Consider the following 20,604-nt stretch of genomic DNA (forward strand, 5'->3'; position numbering starts at 1 on the left):
GGCCAGCATGCCCTCCACACACAGACACAGACATGTTACTTTGGTTTAAGGTACCAGCTCTGAATACAGTACAATGGTGCATAATATTTTATCTTTAAAAGGAAGAATATTTTTAAGATTACTATTTTGGGGTTATTTAATCAAATAACTGATTTCAAATAAGAATAAATTAATATGAATGTATTATGTCATTTTGGTAACAGGAAATATACCAAATTGTTTTTCAGCTGTCAAGAAATCATAAAATCATATTCATACAAATACAATCAGTAAAATGCAGTATTTGTGGCAAATATGCTACTTAAAGAGACAGTACCATTAATTTTAAGAATTCACTCATTTCCATATAATCTTTGTCAATCAAATTGAAAACTATAAACATTTAAAACTTTCTTATCAGTCTAGAAATGAGAGAAGCAGGATTTCATGACATCTTACTGAGCAACTGCTATATTCTTTAACTATGCCCAAATGAAGGAGTGTCTGGTTTGAAAAAAATGCCTTCCCTCTATCTCATATCCAAATGAGATCTGTTACATGTATGAAATTAGTCAAATTAAATTGGTGAAACACCTATCCTGATTCCCTAAACCATCTTAAATAGAGTCACAGTCAAACTCGCAATCTTTTACATTGATTCTCCAGTGAAACACTGACACATCACAAGTTAATGGTGGCACAATATGCACCTGCTTACCTCTGTCAGTGAGAGGTATTAGCAAACAATGATAAGGAAAAAAACAAGTTTCACAGCTGAACTGAAAAAGTATTTCCCAAAGAATAATCTGTAGCAATCCGATTTGCACAAATAATATAATTCTCACAACTTTAAAAGAGATGTAACATTGCTTTACAGAGACACTGAGATTATACACTGGATATATCATCATTACCTTCCTCCTACTGTAGCAAGTCAGGTCCATCCAAAGCATTAGCCTATTTTATAATAGAACTACTTTTATTGCTTTTAGATTGAGCAGTGCTACAGCGTGGCCAAAGCAAGGTAAAAGTTATGGTGGTTGCTGCTCCTGTCCTGCTTCTGCTGCTGGATGAGTCCTGAGCCTAGCCTGTGCTTTGAAGTACATTTGGCTGGAAGTCACAGTGGCAGCATCAATCTCCAGCGCTGCCAGAAATCCAAATTAAAAACATCAGTGAATGAAATATTCATGCAGATCAGGCTAATCCACTGTGAATTGGTTCTTGCCATTTTAAAACACACAAGACCAAGTGTAGGCACTGTCAGTATGCCTATAGGTCTGCTCCTGTGTGTGAGAGAGTGTGTGTGGTAATTCTGATGCATGGTGCTATCAGATTCATACCCGATACATACAATTGACTCAACTAAATAAAAAAAGGACCCTACTGGATTCAAAGTCTCTACACTGAGTATAGTATTAATACAGCTTATTAGAAAAGTAACTTGATCAAAAGGATCACAACAACAAACACCTATAATACTGCCTAATACACCTCATAGACAATGTGAAATACCTCACATCAACAACACCATCTGTCAAACATCTACTGATACTCACAACTCCTAATGCTCCATCATCATGTGTGGAAGAGGTTTTTGTTAATATTTGTACCCTTACATTAATGGTCCAAAATGCAAGAGTTTTGTTTCCCTTTAGCTTCATACTGTGTGTCTTTTGGAGTTTGACACATTTCATTAGTAGCAGTTGACAGTAGAATAACAGTAGAATAAAACAGGAAATACTAGGATAGAGAAGATGCTTATAGCATGCATTAAAAAGACTGAGGCCACATTCAAATTACCAGCTTGATATTAGAGGTGGTGTGAAACATCTGCTGCTTGAAGTAGTAATGATTTGCGACTTGTGAGCCTTCATTTAGCAAATTGCAACCTTTGGTAAAGACATGTTCACTTATGTGAAAAGGCAGCCTTGCAGCACAAGACTGTGACTGTGATTTCTAACTGTAATTGCAGAGTAAACCCCAAAAAGGCTTGGAGTGACAAACTGGACACAAACAATGAATAGTATTTATTGTGTTTAGAGGTAGTTAATTTTTAGTTATATTTTATATCCAAATATATCCACTATCCAAATGTCAAATGCTGCCTAGATCAAGAAATGTCAGATCAGAGATGCTGGCTTAGCTGTGCTCTATGGTTTAAACTGGCAATGAGACATTGTGTTTTTAGATTCCTGAGGGGGTGTACAACATTTTGTGACCCTGTGAAGCACTGGTGCAACAACTGTTCTGAATTTCTACTGCATGAAAAGTCTGCCCCCGCAAGAGACACTAACTGTAAAAAAAGCCCTTCCAATGACCTAATCTTTAAAAACAAAAAAAAAAGGTGGTTTTATTGATTATTAACCATACTGTAAATATAGTTTTAATAGCATATGAGAATATTTAAAGAACTCTGAAAAAACAGGCAAGCTTTCCAGATGGTTATGTGGCTGTGTCCAGCTCCTGGCTGCTGTCATGTGACCCACGCTATGCCCGTATTCCTTCGCCCTCTCTACTTTTCTGACATTATCAAAAATAGGGGACATAAGTGAAATGTCCTCCCCCTGAACCACTGAGCATTTAGATGTGTTTGTGATTCAAACTTTGACTGTTACACATATAGTTATCATAGTAATTTCAGTAGTCATTAGAAAACTCAATTTACACAGGCAGAATATTAGCATCAAATTAACAGAAATGTGAATACAATTTATTTTGGTCGATATAGAATCAGAGCTGTGCAATTTGAGATTAGAGAAGGTATGTAGATGCTATGTAGGGGTTTGGAACATAACTATCATGGAAAGCTGGAAACAAGTAATATGAGCTGATTATATTGAGAGAAAACTGCATACTGTTTTTCCTCTGGAATGTGGACGCTATTAAAGTAATAAAATACCTTTTATCCAAGTTTACTCATCGGCTACTGTTTAATTATAGATAAAAGATAATTTGTGATTTATATTAATGACACAGCTCTCCTTAAAAACTAAATGCATATTTTATGCAGATGACACAGTTCTCCAGATTATGTGGCCTCAGTTACATACTGCATCCCTTCGTTTTAAAAATGCTGTAATATTCAGAATGATGACCTACTTTTTAACATTCTGAAATTAGAGTGGGTATGTTCCAGTGAGTGACATTCTCAAATGTATCTCCCGAATGTTAACTGTTCAAAAACAAAGTTAAAACAGCATTAGTCTTATCATGACTAACCTATTGGAACTGATTCAAATTGTCGAAAATATTTCATAACCACCAAATGTTGTAGGATTCTCTGGTCTCTAAAAAGATCTTTAACCAAATACTAAACATTGTTTAAAAAAACAAAAAAAAACAACAACAACAAAAACCTACTGACCACAGCCAGACATTTTTTCTTTTATTCTATGCATTTTATTTTTGCAAAGCTTCAGGCTCATTCACTGTCTAACAATTAAAGCCCTCGCACAGTCCAAAGGATAAATAAGTGCCAAATGCCTCTTCAGTTGTTTATTTCAAGCCAACATCAGTGTCACTTTCTGACCTCCACAACACAAGGCACGCATGTCAACAACTGAACTGCTTTCAGGGGGTTTTACATATGACACACAAAAAGACTGGATAATTTAAGGCTGAAAAAAGCACAATAGCAACCCATACTAAACCCTGTCATACTTTGAGATGTTGCAGTTACAGACCTAAAAAAATGAAATGTTAAATGAAGAACTGCACATCAGGAGGCACTGGCAGCACTAGATACACAAGGCGTACGCCGGGTTAGTGACATGGTTCACTGCAGCACAATGAATGTGTGAATAGCAGGACCTGAAAAAAAAGCTTGTTCGAGAGGGATTTTGAGAATCAGCACTATGGGGGGCCCACATTCACAGTGCCATTCCATTGTTGAATGCTGTTCATCTAGACGGCCATCCAGCTAGCTAACAGCTATCTCTCTTCCATCTATCATCACAACCCGCCTGTCTCTCCATCAAAAAGGCTCTATAGTTATTTAAACCTACAAACACAATAACAAGGTATGATCTCACTAGGATTCTTTGAGGCAAGAAACACATTATATACAGCCTACTAAAAGGATGCTGATCCATCTTATCCACTTTGTTTTGGTATATGTCCTCCCCAAGTACTCTGTGTATTCTGAATAACAATGACACTGTTATTTTCCTTGTAATTTACCCTTTTGCTGGGTAGTCATATCACAGCAGGCCTCCGCGGATAGATTTCAGCTACAGCTCCAGTGGGATGTTGTTAATTATTAAATATACTGCATGTGGCCTGCCTCAACCCTACACCTAATGCTGCCTGCGGACAATGCTCCATGAGCATCATTTCAACAAGGTGAACAGTGAGGGAAAGTCATCATGTCGCCCTCTAGAGGCACCATTCCACACTTACTAAAACAAAGCGTGACCTGACAATATTTGACCAGCTTATTTATAAAAAGAATCATTAACTGGTTGTGTTTAGAATAACCACATGGAGGTTAAACTTTACGTGCTTTATACATGATTAAATATGATAGGTTCATTCATTAAGTGATTAATTTGAAAAATGCTTTAACAATATTTTGGGTATAGCTATTTTGACATGTAAGTGATATAGTCTCTAAACAAAACTGTAGTAATGTGGATATGATGACCAAGAGGGTACAGACAATCAGACTGTATGTTACTTTTTATCAGCAAGAATGATTATTAAAGTATGAAACTTTCAGCTCAATTACTTGATTCTTAATCATGTTGCCATACTGACTGTGCAGAATGGTGTTTCATGGATGAAATGGAGGTAGTAAACTTTTCACTGAATGTGAAGGTGCTGAAAGGAGTTTCCTAGAAGGAGCCCTCAAAGTTATTAAACTCATTTCCCTTGGTATAAGGATTATGTTTATTGGTTCCATTGTTTAACTGAGATTCACACTAAAGCCATCGAGTCAGTTACAACAGACTATAAAAATTTGGATCTTGATCTAGAGACAGTGTAACAGGACGCAGCAATGACCAAATATCAATTGAGGACTTTCTACAAGAGGCTGTGAAACAATGAGAGGGGAGAGGTAGCTAAATGAACACTACTCTGAGCAGAAATGACTTTGTACATTAGTGTTAGTGCTTGGCAAAAATAATCAATTGCAAAGGATTATCCAATGTGATGATGATAGACCTGCCCCTATCATGGTGACAGACAGGCCAAGTCCTTGCTGAGCAAGATATCAATTAAATAAATTAAAGAGTCATTAGGCAAACCCTAGGTAGGAAATAGAAAGGATCCAAGATGGAAATCACTAACTGGAGTCATTAAGAATGTATAGAAACAGCAAGGATGACAACAAGGATAAACACAAAAATACTGTATAATTGCTAAAAATATTACTTAATATGACTTACTCTACCACTAATTTAGTTGTGTACTTAAGTTACACATATCTAAACTAGGTACTAGGTAGGGGGAAAAGGATGAGGCCTTTTAAGTGTGACAGAATGAACCCTGGCTTTCTATCCCACCCTCTAGATGGCCGTGATTTATTCCATTCAGCTTGCAATCAATGTGTAAATCAGTCACTGAATATAAAGTGAATCTAAAAAGCAGAGGTGCGCTTTATTGAGAGCCACTGATATAGGGTAGCATGAGCAATCGCTAATGGAGAGACCGTGGGTTTGCTTCCACAAAACAGCCATAGCTCTTTCCAAAGTGTCTTTGAAAAAAAAACATTTCCTCACCCACTGTGAACTGTTACAGCACAAAATAGCATGCTGTAATGTCAGTGAAAAAAAAACAAGTTGGCCAACCCTTCATATTTAGCTAACATTATCCCTCTTCTCAACTAATGTAAAGTTTTGCCATACAGTATCTCATTCTTTGAGCTCTCTTTCTTTGATTTCTACCTTCAGATTTCAGAAAATCATCAAAACAAACATTTTTTTTTTTTTTTTTAAATCATCACCCATCCTTGAATAGACCCCATCATCTCCAATAGCCACTACTCTCCATCGTGGGTGTTACCCTCCATCCCAGCTACACAAAAGCCTAAAAGAGTGTATAAAGAATGAGGTTTAAAAAGTTCATGTCATTATTATGCACGCCCATGTGATTTTCTTTTCTGCCATAATTAACATCTTTTCAATGGGCTGATATGTCTGGGCCATGAAACACTGTTCTACACGTGGTGGCCAGCAAATGTCAGCTCTCAATATCTGCAAAATTCAAGGTACTGACTTAAAATGCTTCATGAGGCATGCAGCAAACTCACACTTTTCAAAACAACTTGTTCCCTGGCCTTTGTTTTCAACGATTATTTGCTAGTAAGCTCTCCCTTTTACATACTTTTACCTGATGCATCCCTGCTATGACTCACAGTCTAGGCCAGGCACGCAGTATAAATCTCAGTCCTATCATAACATAACCACACAGCTCACAATGTCGAGAGCAAAAAAAACTGCAGCTTTACAAGATGCCAGCACTATACCACATCTTGGTATGTTACATATAATAACCTGGCGACCGGAGAAGACAACAAGACTCGGTTAGTGTAATAGCAGATGCTGAATCAAAGATCCACAGGCTGGTTAGGACAGAACACGCAGATAAAATGTGGCTGCGTTTTGACATCGATTCAAACAAAGGCAAGAGACAGACATATAGAGAGATGGTTCCCAATAACTAACGTAAGCCGTCGCAGGCAGATAACACCTCTTAACCAAGCTGCTAACACACCAGAGATGCATCTGGGTTTATTTTAACCAGCATCTCTTTCAGAGTTTCAATAAAGGCATGAGCTGCAATACAAAAACGTTATCTGTTGGCTTGGGAAAGCTAATAGCAGTGGCAAGCTAACAGCAGTCACCTGAATATCACAGACTCCCCCCCTTTCCTTAGCTTTGTTATTAGGGGATAGCCTACTGGTGGTGGAGAATAAAAATACAAAAAAAATATTCACGCTTACCCCTTATTTTGTCTTCTGGTAAAGAGGCTGTCGATATTATTTCTATCGCGTCTCTATTTGTAATATTGCTGCAGACATGAAAAATTTCTTCCTTTGCTACCGACGCGTGCGACTAAGCTAATTCGAATTTTAACGGTTAAAAATCCCAGGTGACACTGATAACGTCTTTCCGTTAAATCCGCATCCTCGAAAAAAGATCTTTCCCTCCGCGCTGCTGCTACCGGTGCAGCGCGTTACGAAACCAAATCAGGCTTTTTTTTCTTATCTAGCTTTCACACAAAACGGTCAGCGGGGAAGGAAAAAAATTAGGCGATGAGAAGAGCCCGTCTTGAGGAGGCAGGTATGAGACGGATATCCGCAGCAGCAGCAGCAGCAGCTTCTTCTTCTTCTTCTTCTTCTTCCCCCCGCGGCCGAGCATCCGAAGGGCCGTCCGTACCTCACTGACTCCCGCTCCCTGTTCTCCCGTTCAACAGGGAGAAGAAAGAAGAAGTGTGCGTGGTGGTGGTAGTTAGGGGTGTGCGTGGTGTGTGTGTGTGTATGTGTGTGTGTGGAGGGGGGAAGGTGGGTGGGTGGGTGTGTGGGTGGGTGCTGACCCTTCACAGTCACATGGGAAACACCGTTTTCGGTATTCTCAACAATAACTACTGCACAACGCCGAGAGAGGGAGATGCTCTGGTTCTGTATCTGTAGCTGGTGCTGTCCCTGGTGCTAAAACTGAAAGCCTCCACATCACCAGACGTTCTTGTTTTCCAAGAAAGCTTTTTGAAAATACATCTGTATCCTTACAATCACCTAATAAATATCACGAGGACAGTCTACAAAAACTATGATTTTCATTGAATGCATCACCTTCATCCCACATGGGGTTGCAGCCCACTTAAACACATCTCAGTGATCCTCAAGGCTTCAAATGCTTCAACCATCTCTTTTGCATCTGGTGGGGATATATTATAAAGGGAATCAATAAAAAAAATCATGAATAACGAGTCCCTGAAAGTTTGTACATTCATACATTCTGTACGATATATCCTATATCCACACATCACAGTGCAGGATTGCATTATAGTGAACTTAATTGAAACATCTCACGTGGATCACCAGTTTTATTGAGTCAAAAAGAAAACAATATCAATAGCACAATGTTGATGTGTTATTTTCAGGATTTGCTCCATTCATGTTTGCATTTTATCTCTGAGGAACTGCTCTAGCACTAAATTATTCCTGAGACACTAGGCAGCACCTGGTTGGTGTGTGACATCGAGCAAGTCATCAAGATCTGGGTTATTCATAAAGCCCTGGAAAATCCTCATGCAAAGAGAGCCTCAAGGCTAGGATAAGTGTTTTCCCCTGTGTTTCCTCTCTTTTGCAGTGTGCTGTAATAATGCAAGCAGTGACTTCATGGTCATTGTGGCTGAGTTAGAAAAGATCCAGACTCTAGAGAGGGACTCATTCATGTTCCAGAGGAAGGCACCCAAATTTTAACACCTAAAGTCTATTTATTGTCACCGTGCTCTATGTCTGTGCCGTGTCTGTCTCTCCACAGGGTGTGTATCTGTGACTATGGGTGTAGCTGAACCAACAAAGTGGTAGTGGTGAGGGCTTTACGAGATGATGTGTCTCTTAAGGAGGGCTGAGCAGTTTGGAAAATAGCATGCTACTCATTACAAGCAGTTAGTGGTGATGAAAAAGCTCTGCTGTGTTGTTAGTGTGGTTCCGATATTTTGCATTTTTGCTGTGAAAGAATTATTGTAATTGAAGCTTTCCAAGTGGGCAGGCCCATGTCAACTGCAGCTATAGCATTAATGGCCGTTATTGATTTGTAGTATCAACATATTTCAGCTCAAAAATATGTATTGCATTCAGCACCTGACTCAACAGACATATTCCAGTGGGTTGGATGGACAGTTGTGGGGGGCTTGTGTGTCCAAGATAACTCTGTCAGCCAAAGTTATGGGTGTTGTCATTTTTTAGGTAATTAAAATGGCTTGTGGTATTTGCACTTCAAGGGAAATGAACTAGTAGTGGTAGGACATAAAATAGATCAAGGTTGGTCAGTAAGCATTTGGGCAGAAACACTATTATAATGGTTATTTTTGGGTTGTGGAACATTTTGGGGTTAACATAACCATATGAGCCAGTTTTGTGATGGAAAGCTTATTATCTAACCTTGATAACATAAACAAAATTGTGTCTCTGGTTGTCAATTTGTTTTACACTCATTTTTCTTTAGAATTTTTATACAACATATGTAGCCTCTCATGATGGTCTGTTGCAAATAATGTTTATCAGCAGTGGCCTAAATGTTGAAGAAATGGGCCTTGTGAAGTCACACCTCTGTCACTACCACTGCTAAGGTGCCATCAAGCAAGGCCCTCAATCCCCAGCTGCTCCAGCTATACTGCTTAGAGGTCTGTGAATCAGACTGTGGTTATACTGGGCCTCTGCTGGGTGTGAATGTGTCAAACTGTGTGAGTATGACCTATCTTATTAAATAAAGGTTAAATTATATTTTTCAAAACTCACATTATATGAACCAAAGTTTGTGGATTTTGTTTTACAGGACATTGTTGACTTGTTTTATACTGTTACACCTGCATGTTTTGAAATGCAATGCAGAACAATTAGAGAATGTAGTACCTACTATAAGTTGGTACCTTCATAGGAGAACCTAGTAACATTGTTGAAGTTGAAACCTGTTGCCAGATATATTTCTGTGAATGACCAATTACAATATGTACAGATGTTACATACGTTAAGTGTTGACTGTGTTTTTTGTATTCACAGGCTTGACACATCATTGTCAGACAACATAGCCCAACATTTAAAATCCATAAACTGAAAAACACACACAAGGTAGAAGATAATACTTTGCAGCTGTAGGGATAGCCAGTAACTTTATTTATTAATTTTACCTGTAATATTTAATATTTCAATTAGACATTGGTACCTATCAAGTTAAAGACTTTTCACATACATTTTTGTCTAGTTATATCATGAATTTCTGTCATTTTGTGTTCAGTGAGGCTCCTATCTCTAACTCCTATCTGACATTTTGTTTTTCTAATTGTTTCATCATCATTTTATTCACAGCCTCTGAAGCATACTTTTGTTGTAGTTATAGTATTGCCACATGATCCATATAAGCAAAAATTATATGTTCTTGAAAATAGCTTGCGGTGACTTATTTGCTCCATTCTAAAACTGGAAAAAAATTCAGTTTGAATTATGTTTACTTTCCAGAGAGGTTTCTTTGTCCATATGCTAGACAGAAGTGTTTTAAGCTAAAAAGAAAGTCCCATGGCTTCAAAAATCACTCATCTGAGCTGCATGCTTGTGTGTCAGCATTGATAGCACACATACACATACACACAACCTGTTTACGCCCACGGCCCCCATGCCCCACCCCTGCTCACAGGCCCACACCCCAGCAGAGAGCTCATCCACAATCCACCGTGACAAAGGGAAAGAGCTGAGCGAAGGATATAAGGCTGCCGCTGGCTGCCAGAGTGTGTCCAGCACAGTGCTTTCTGCAGATTGCAGCAGTTTGAGCTAAACCCCTCTCTGTCTGCTCACTATAGACGGGACCTGGGTGGGTGGGGGTCATCATCAGTGCGTGCAGTGAGGACGAGGGGGGGGCACGTATTTGGTAAAGTTGCTGTGACTTTATAGCTTCACAGCCAGGTGGACATGATCTCTATTCTTGTTTTCCCAGCACAATGTATGTGTGTGACTGATATTCCCAACCTTAAAGCTGAATCATATGACTCCAGTTCCTGGTAAATGGAGGGAGTCCCTGTGCTGCCCTTTAATAAGGTGTCTGGGGGAGGGACATACACAGGCTGGAAGAAGCACAGTGGGGGTTTGCTCCAGATACAGCGCATAGATCACTGTGGCCCTGAGCACCACAGTAAACACATATCCTGCTGCTATGTACAGAATTAAGAAAATTCTGCTGCTGCTGCCCTTTCCAGTTAACAAAAGTTAAAGGGTTACAAGAGGAAAGCACATTCCCATGCTAAACACAATCACTAACATACAGTAGTATTGTGGTTCATCCTCTAGCTTTTACACTTGCAACCCCATAGTTTAAGTTTACTGTACTTCAATTATTTATGTAGGTTACTGAAGATTTAAACCCTGTTTTGAAAGAGCATAATTAATCTTTACATATTTCTTTATCTTAGCTAATGCACTTCCTCCCCATAAGGCTGCTCTGCTGGGTTTGTTTCCTTATTAGCAACATCTCTGATGCACTGATAACGATGCTTCTTCCAAATTTGGCCAGGCATGGAAATCTGTCTTTGCTTTACTTCTCACTTGTCTTGAAGAAAAGCTAAAGTTGAAACAGTCTGTGAGAGTTTATCTACTGGTAATTCTTAAAATGTATTTATTTGTGCATAAATTAGCACCAGAGTTAATGTTTTTTCAGTTCCTTTTTGTCAGCATTGGCTTATGTAAAAAATCCATAGTAAAATATTCAAATCAACCACTCTGTATCCAGAAATCTACAAGAAACAGTGTTTCCCAAGGGACGTCATAAAAACACACAGAGAGAAGGAGGGGAACTGTTGAATGCAGAGATGTTAAAGTCTTTTCTACATGCAACATTTTCCTCTGTCTCTTCCTCCTCTGTTAAACCCAGCCACTGCAATTACAGGGATATTGATGACTGAACTGATCTGAAATGACTGACTTAAAGATGCAGCAACATTTCTAACTATAAACTCAACTCAATCTTTATGAGATTTAATTAGGTTTTATGACACTCTAATTGTCATAAAACAGCAGATTATCTGGCTTTGTGTTTGTCCAGTGACGTGAAATGTGCAAGACATTGTGTGCAAGACAAAACATTATCATTATCCTGCCATGTTATGTCACGTTCACTCCCTAGCTTCCGAATCAAACCAAAGCTCTTTTTGACCAAGAAAGAAGAAAGTTTAGCTGTAGTCTACAGCCACTAGTACCCAGTGGGTTATACTACGGTCAGTGCGACCTACTAAAAGATATTTATATCCCCCCCACCACTTTTTTGAGTCATCTCCCAAGGACAGTTATGCTATTTCTGTTGTGGTTCTTGCCTCTATCCTCTATCTCTCCTGTCCCTTTTCTTATCTCTCCTTCTCCCTAAACTAGTTGCTGGAGGTCACCCTGCTGTTCCAGTTTAAAATTATATAATAATACGACAGAATGAAACCAGGACAGCAAGGAGCTATGGTGCCACTATGGTGCAACGTGACTCACTGAGCTTGCAGGATGAGGACCATCTATAGGTCTGGGCAAAACATTTCCTCAGAGGGAGGCAGGGCACTCTGTGAGTTATGACACCCTATTTCTTGGTTTGCAGATCAGCAGAAGAGCTCTTTCACATGCAGTTAACATTTTTGAACCACACAATATTGCTTTAGTTTCATTCATATCTTGTTTGAGAGTATTTGTACGTGTAATCAGTGTTTTCATGTCCCTGTTGTTTTGTCCCTGTGGTTTTTCTAGTGCTGCAGGTGGAGGGCGGAGGGTCGTCAGCCACACCTTGGCCCGGTGCGTGCTGCTGGTACATAACCCTCACTCTGGAATCTGGCTATCGCTGGGGAAGGTTCCTGTTCCCAGCAGACCTGGGTGGCAGCTCCTGTTTTCTTTTTGTTATCTTTAGTTGAGTTGTGTTTTTGTTAAGTTGATTAATTTACTCTTTTGTAAAAAGATATATAAATATATTTTTTCTTCTAATGCCATCTCTCTTCCTTGTCACAGTTCTTGAGCCGGGCTGTGACACAGACCATTTACTTCTTGAAACTGTTGTGTTTTTCCTGTTTTAGCAAATTTACAATGTAGCAAGCAGAATACTGACAGTAATGTAATGAAAATGCTGAATAACTTAATGAACACTGTGTATATATTATAATCTACTGTGTGTAATATGATCATAGAGATATGTATGTATATGTTTGGATATGATTAAAAGGGGTGGACATATGTGAAAATTATTGTCTACAAACAATTAAATCCATCATGGCTGATGTTAGTTTTACAAAAAGCAACTTCAGCAATGCACATTCAATCTGTAAAATATTATGAATCCCTAAAGACATCTTATTTAATTCATGAACAAAGCATCTACAATATGTAAAAAAATAAATTGTACATTTACTGTACTGCAGGGTTAGTGGGACCGTCTCCACTCTGCAAACAGAGATGACTCCATCATGGTGCAGACATGATGACAGTGAAGACCCAGTTGGATGAGTGGAAAACATATTCAGTACTGTACACATGTATCAGCAGCTCCCTCTAGTGGAAGATCTCGAGGATAATTTTGGCCCCATTTTTGAAAACGATAGAATCTCTTTTTGACAAATGAACTCTTGATTGGGTTTGATGTTTGATCGTTAGTTAAACAGCAATTTAAGCAATAAAACCTTTTCATTCATATTGACCACAACACAATTTGATGATCCTTCTATCAGTTTCATTTATGTAAAAGTTAAATCATACACTATGGGACAAATTGTGTGATGGATAACGGTATCGTGTAAAAGACAAGATAACTGAGTGCAGCAGTGTATCTTTGATAAATGGTCTCTTCTTATATCTCTAATGTCTCCATATGAACCGGCTCACGGCAAGCGATCTGCAACTTCCTCCCTCACAATTTCCCTCTAAACTTAGTTATGCGCTAATGGGCTATAAAAGCAGGCAATTTAAAGCTTTAATGCTTTGCTGTTTTATGAATGATGCATGCACACTGATGTCTAAATGGAAGGATTTATTGTGAATATTTTCTTTTTATGCATCCTCAGTTCTAATTCAAATTTAAATTATGTTTCCCCCTCCTAATGTTTATAAAAAAAAAACAAAACCAAAAAAAAAACAAAAAACAAATATTAGAGTATTACACTTACAATCTTGAGAGATCATTATAGCCTTCAGCAATAATACAAGCTGGTATAAGACATAAAAAAGCAATTAATTCACCAATTAAGTGTAATATTGATTCTATAAAAAAATACATATCTACGGACAATCGCTCTCTGACCTCAAAAAAGCAAGCATGAATAAAAGGTCTGTTCAATGGACAAATCCCAGCTCAGTGAGACACAGATAAATGCCTCGGTGGTGACTTGACTCATGGACTGTCTTAGCAGGAGTGTAGTCTCATCAGTTTTTTTTCTCTGTCTGCCTTTTTACTCCTTGAAGCTATTTCTGTGACACTGCAGGTTGTAGGCTGGCCCAGTGGGGAGACACCCTATACATCTTGTTAACAGCAGCCTCATTCATTGATTATACTGAGTTTAGGGATAATTTGTTGATAGTAAACTACTGTCAATCCTAACTGTATTACTCTGTGGAGCTGTAGTAAAGACAGAGGTGAAGGAGGATATTTGTTTTTAGTTTAATTGTGTGCTGTGTATCATATTTGACCTTCTTTCAGTTTTCCCTCAAAAACTCATCAAGTGGTTCAAGTAGTTATATCTTCATAATAGTTTTCTTTGTTTTAATATTGATCTTAATCATAGAGAAATCTACGTGACTCATCAAAGACACAAAAAAGACACATAACAAGCCTTCATCATGTAAGTCTATTAGTATAGCATAGCTTCACATAGTCAACTTTCTGGAGAACTTCAACCCAAATTTGCACATTGAGTCAACTCATTGCAAAGTTTAAATAGCCAATATCATGATTGTAAATTCTTAAATGATTTGGCTACATAATTAATGAATAATATGAAAAATACCAAACCATACCAAACTGAGATTTTGCATGCTTTGATTCCTGAACACTCAGTCAGGTCCTCCTCCTGTTTGCATGAAGCTGAAACAGACATTACAAAATCTTAGACATGTCCTGTACCTCAGTGTTACCTTCCACTAGTTTGGCCTGTAATCTTCATATATATATATATATATATATATATATATATATATATATATATATATATATATATATATATATATATATATATATATATATATTTATTTATTTTTTTTTTCTATTTTCCACCGATCTGAGGGCAGAATGTAATGAAACCAGTTTATGTCTACTAACTTATGGTCAGGAACAGTTCATTTCACAAAGAGATCATACAATTACACCTATTTAAGGTGGATGTTGGGAGTATAGAGAAGTGTTGGAAACCTTGGCCTCAAAACCTGGTGCTTCTTTACAAAAAAAAAAAAAAAAAACATTCATCACCATTTCAATGAACAACATATCATGGAGGTCACTCTGCTTTACAAATTAAACTGTGCGATGGTACTCAAACTGAGCCAAATCTTGTTCTTTTAGAATGAAATATCTGAAAACCTGAGAAAACTGGATTTTACCGTAGCTTCCAAAAGGCTGAGCTCTGGCCTGTATGTGCTGGAGCTATAGTAACACAAAGAGGCCACAAGATGATGCTGTTCTTCAGGTAGGTGGTGTCATCTGTGGGCTTTTATTTTATAACTGTAGTGCTTGTTTGATGAAGTCAGACTGAAATCACAGTCTACATCTGAAAATAAGTTCTGAGAAGAATCCACCCTTCACTCCTCCACACCTCTATGAGTCAGATAACACTGAGATCAGCGTGTATAGTGTTCCCTTCACTTTTAAAGTCCTCTGTCAGCATCTCAATGAACTTGCACTGGTGCAGGAAGCAAAGGAACATATGCACTGACAGGCTTACATTACAAGACAACTATTAGCCTGTATCCATATGGTTAAGCGTTACTTGTGTCATGATTTTCTGGGTACAATAAAGACTGTTGCTGAGATGCACATACTCAGCAGGTTCTCCTGTCTCTGCAGAGGACTTGTGAACCTTCTGACCTTTGAGTTCTTGGTTACCTCTCTGATTGAATACTTTGTGAAGCCAATGGATGTGTGAACAAAACTTAATGCTCCAAAATCCAAGAAAAACAAATACATGCCTGGTTGACATCATCTGTTTTTTAATTAAATTCTTCTCATCTGAACAGCGTCTTTGGTTTTCTAAATACTTTTGCAGCAGTTATGACAATAGATGTCAAACTGTCTTGGTTTTCTGGAACAAGCAAATATTCCCACTATATTTATTGCTAAGTGCATGACCTTTTTTTCTAGCTTAAAGTCCACTTAGGTGCACATGTCAAATTATACAAAAACTTCAGGTTTCTCATATCAACAACAACATCAACAAATAAACAGGGGTAGGACAGGAACCATTCTTACAGAAACTGTGGATCCACTGGACAAACTGTACAATAACACAAAACCAACAGTGTGTGGTTAGAAAATACAATTCAGAGGACGTCAATTTAGAATTAAACATTAAAAACTGTGGACTTGTGGGAATGTAAAGGGGAATACCATAACATTTAAAAGTTCTTGTGGCATTCCTACAGTATGTAAATATTAAATGGGCTGAAGTAGACGACTAGAAAACCAGATAGATCTTGGAAACATTTTTCCTTATTAAAACAAGAGTCGGCTTGAATTGAAGGATCAATGCAACAGGGACATGAAAAAAAAAATCACGAAAATGCACGATTTAAACTTAACAAAAAAAAAAAGCTTAAAAAACAATAATTACAAAAATGTTTAACAAACAAACATATTCCTTGTCTGTATTGATTATTTTTTTAAATGTGAAACAGGGAGTGGAAGAGGAGCTGACAATGATATGTTTTGTTCTATCATATGAGCCATTCACTATGATTCTGGCTCTGGATGAGAGCATGTTTTTTAGGTTCGCTGCTTCGTACACACAGTCCCATGTTTGTACTGTGAGACGGAAGTATGTGTGTACAGCATGTGTAGGGGTATTTGTGTGCGTTGCATACTTTTGACAGGGATAAACAGAGCGACACACGGAGGTTACCGAGTTCTGCGACGGACGCATATGTTTGGCCTGCGTGTGGCCATGAAGCCGTGTTTGCAGAAGCACTTATACGAGCCAGCCGTGTTCACACAGCGAGCATTCTTGCACGGACTGACACGAGCTCCTGGTTCTGCACACTCATCAATGTCTGAAAAACAGAAAAACAAGCACTCACCAGTGAGTGTGAGCTGTAGAACAGGAAATTAAATAGTGCTCAATTGTGCTAAATACAAACCTGTGCATGTACCACTATTGGTTACTGTATATTCCTTAAAATACAAATAATACAAAAAAAGAAGTATTTATGTAAAATTTTAGAGCACAAACCTATACAGCGGGTGCGGGAGTGGTCCAGCCTAAAGCCTGTGTTACATTCACACATGGTGCCCAGGTAGGAGCGGACACAGCGGCCGTTTGCACAGCTACATTCGTCTGAATCCTCCTCTGAGCTGTCACCTTTTATGGACAAACAGGCAGAGGAAAAGAGAAAATAAATGTGGGAAAGCAAGACAGAAAACAATGCTGACAACAAGGATGGTGTATGGCTCTACCTGGGTTGTAGTTGGCGAAAGCTGCCAGGAAATCCTGTTCCCCATCAGACTCAGTCTCCAGGTGCATCTCGCACAGACGACTGAACATCTCTGAAAGCAAGGAATAAGTGTGTTTATAATTTAAAAGAAAGAAAAACTGCCAGCAGACTAAGCCGAGAGAGCTGGTCAGGCCTTCAGTTCTCTCACCTGAGTTTCTGGGTGGACAGGTGTTACACTCGGGCCCCCACCCGCGACCGTAGTGACAGCAGCACTCGGAGTAAGTCACCACCATGCCATTTCTCGGCTCGCTGCAGATCAGGCCCTCGTCAACCTGCAGGAAACACACGTCCTTGTGGGCTGCAGTGCGATCTGGGGGAAAAAAAAAAGAAAGATAACAACAGACATTAAATGTTACTGTAGTCCAACAATTACAGGTAAAATATAAGAATTCAGACACTATCAGATTTACGTAAAGTTCTTTCCCTTTCGTTTTACAGTACATAGTTTAAGTACAGGATTCCACGTTCAGCCTAGATTAATATAATATAGTTTTATGCAAGCCAGTGGAGAAAGTCCACACACAAAAACAACACAGTATGTAAATATGTGAGTTTTAGGATAAATTTCCTTTCAGGTGTATGCAGCATAAACAAATACAGGATTTGGCTTAGAGGAAAATCATCACTTCACACTGTTTGTGACATGATACATGTCGGTCACATGTTAGGATATCTCAATGGTTGTTACATGTAGAGGAAAACTCTTAAATATTAATTAATAACAATTATTTATAAATCAGAAATAGCAATCTATTAACTAGTGATTTATTATCTGTGTATGCTTGTCATAGTTAGGGGTAACAGAGGTCAGGAGCTTATCCAAATATGCAGCAGCCAAAGTGCAGAGATTAGTCCATCCCATCATACAGTAGATACTTGTATACCTTACAACAGCCATTACACTTTCTCACCTTACAGAAGATACAGTAAAAGAGCTAAACCCACTATATTGTTTGTGCAGTATGGAGATCTGGAGATATGGAGATCATGGCACATGGAAGCTCCAATAGATCAAATCATTTATTTACACTTAGAACTATTAGAATCTACAGACAAATAATAAAGTTACCAAACTCATACAAACCAATGTCATATATATCAAATGAGAACCAGTTCTCCAATGCTATCATAATTAAAGTTAAACTTAAGACTTAGATGAATATATCTGTTTCTACTGACAAATAAACTGCTGTAAGATGATGATGAGATGTAAATGTAAGCTCAAAGGCAGACCTATGTTTACTCAGTAAAACATGGGTGCAGTTTGGAGTGCTGTTTGATGTTTGTGGCTGCCTGTGTTGCATTCACAATGAAGATGTGCAGCTCAGTTGCTCATGGATCAGTTTGCAATCATGAAGATATTGTATAATAGTGTTCAGTGTTTGCTTACAATGTGTTAGACTACAACAGTCTTGTAGTGTTAATTACCAGTCCTACTCATGACATTACTCTGAAAAAATGGCAGCCCACTGTCACTGAAAACATTAATGTACTGTGAATCATATATCTTACATGCAAAATGATCACTACTGAGTTCAGGCCATTCAAATGTTGTTTCTGTTTTTTTCTCTACCACAACAAGTCAGTTCAATAATCTATAGTAACACAGACAAGAGAGACACAAATTGGTTTTGAAAACACAAAACATGCAGAAAAAATGCTAAAAGTAATCATTTTTTCTCACACTGAACATACACTGGTATTGCTTTGTGTGTATAAATGTGTACAGTTGATGTGTATTTGTAGACAAAGTAGTATCTCTCGAAGAATGGGAAACTGTCTCTATAAAGTGGGTAAGAGGGGAAATAGTAAAAGTACAGGCCAGATGGGACACAAATTTGGAGGAATTAAGAAGGAGCAAACATGAGTGGCAGATGTCGAGGTAAGCCAAAACTCATTTTGATCGGTCTGGCTCAGGTGAGCCAGCGCTTGATTTTACCCACCGTCATAGACGCACTGTTTCAGCGCTGCACTGAAGGTGCGGGGAGGGTCGCAAAAACAGTGAAAGGAGCCGGGCGTGTTCTCACACCTCCCATTCTTACAGTACGAGGGGTCCTGGCACTCATTCACATCTGCAAAGGGCACCACAGACACTGGTTACAGTATGAACATCTGCTTGGGGCCAGCTCTTACTGACAGGTAGTGGACACAGTAACAAAAGTGCCTGTACAGTTAAATTCCGTTCAATACAATAGTCCTGAAATAAATACTCCTTTTGTGAAGTTTACAACGTTCAGTTTTTGGCTGAGACTGTATCAAAGAGGTGTTGATTCAACTCTGTGGTAATTGTTGAGGCTGTATCGTGTGGTGTTTTTGCTCTACACTGAATTATATCTTTATGAGTCAGCCTTAAAAAGTAGCATTCAGTTAGAAGTAACACCACTCTGACAGAATCTCGACAAAAACTGAAAATCTTAAGCTTCAGATGCAGCATTTATTGCACTGATATTGTATTGTCTTGGAAAATAATGTACAGTTACTGTTATTGTGTCCATCACCTTTATATCCTATTTGCTTTCTGTTTAGGCTTCTACCATAAATGTTGCATGCAACTTATTTCTTTCACTTGTAACACTGATCAGAAACTGAACTTTAGACATGCATCGTGCTGCAGTTGGTCTCTAGTTAACATGCAACCACACTGCGCTACATGCAAAAAAAATGCTTCAGGGTAAAACAAGAAGCTTGGTTGCAGCAACACATCAACTGAGGAAACTTCATCTGTCAAGATGTTTGCAGGCAGTTTGCAGAGAAAATGAATGATAATGCCATGTAGGCTGGTGTGGGCTGTAACATAAAACAGTTGGTGGATTCTTGGATAAGGATTAGATCTGTGTGGCGGAGTGAAATTCAGTAGACTGACACGGGACATTGGTTCAGCTTCGCTTGTTCTATGTCTCTGTTCTTTACTTCTTAGCCTTATTCTTGGCTTGTGTTTTTTCTTGAAGATTGAATAAAACCTAATCTAGTGTCACTACACTGAAACAATCTGTGAAGAATGAGTGAACAATGCTCTTACTTATAGTACATGTTTAACGAGCAAATTCATAATAAAGATCTATTGGGTTTTCCATCTCTTCTATGTGTCCACTTGTTCCAAAACTAGTTAGAGGTCTAGGCCAGTACAAGACATATTCACATTTATCCAGTCCGTTAAACTTCCAGCGTCATCCAGTTTAAGCTTCACCAAACCCTTTCTGAAATTAACAGGTTAACAACAAAAGCATGTGCCCAAGTAAGTTGGTTTTACGCTCATC

At 38.4% G+C, this 20,604-nt stretch overlaps 2 protein-coding genes across 6 annotated transcripts in view; both read right to left on the minus strand.

Annotated features, from left to right (window-relative positions):
- LOC108893349 (spectrin beta chain, non-erythrocytic 1) overlaps nucleotides 1-7,437 on the minus strand; it is a 49,612-nt gene extending 42,175 nt beyond the window's left edge. The window contains exon 1 of one of the 2 annotated variants that reach the window (XM_018691312.2): nucleotides 6,923-7,437. The gene's annotated coding sequence lies outside the window, so the exon portion shown is untranslated. The remainder of the gene's footprint in view (nucleotides 1-6,922) is intronic. The other variant, XM_018691315.2, reaches the window with a different exon arrangement.
- An 8,396-nt stretch (nucleotides 7,438-15,833) lies between these two features.
- The window catches only part of ltbp3 (latent transforming growth factor beta binding protein 3), a 32,430-nt gene continuing 27,659 nt past the window's right edge, over nucleotides 15,834-20,604 (minus strand). For 3 of the 4 annotated variants that reach the window (XM_018692286.2, XM_051078473.1, XM_018692285.2), the window contains 5 exons: nucleotides 19,291-19,419; nucleotides 17,496-17,657; nucleotides 17,310-17,399; nucleotides 17,086-17,214; nucleotides 15,834-16,906 (listed from right to left, as the gene is read on the minus strand). In XM_018692286.2, the coding sequence (XP_018547802.1) occupies nucleotides 16,755-16,906; nucleotides 17,086-17,214; nucleotides 17,310-17,399; nucleotides 17,496-17,657; nucleotides 19,291-19,419 (662 nt within the window). In that variant the 3' untranslated portion in view covers nucleotides 15,834-16,754. The remainder of the gene's footprint in view (nucleotides 16,907-17,085; nucleotides 17,215-17,309; nucleotides 17,400-17,495; nucleotides 17,658-19,290; nucleotides 19,420-20,604) is intronic. The other variant, XM_018692287.2, reaches the window with a different exon arrangement.

Source organism: Lates calcarifer, linkage group LG20 (assembly GCF_001640805.2).
Source record: "Lates calcarifer isolate ASB-BC8 linkage group LG20, TLL_Latcal_v3, whole genome shotgun sequence".
Lineage (NCBI taxonomy): Eukaryota > Metazoa > Chordata > Actinopteri > Centropomidae > Lates > Lates calcarifer.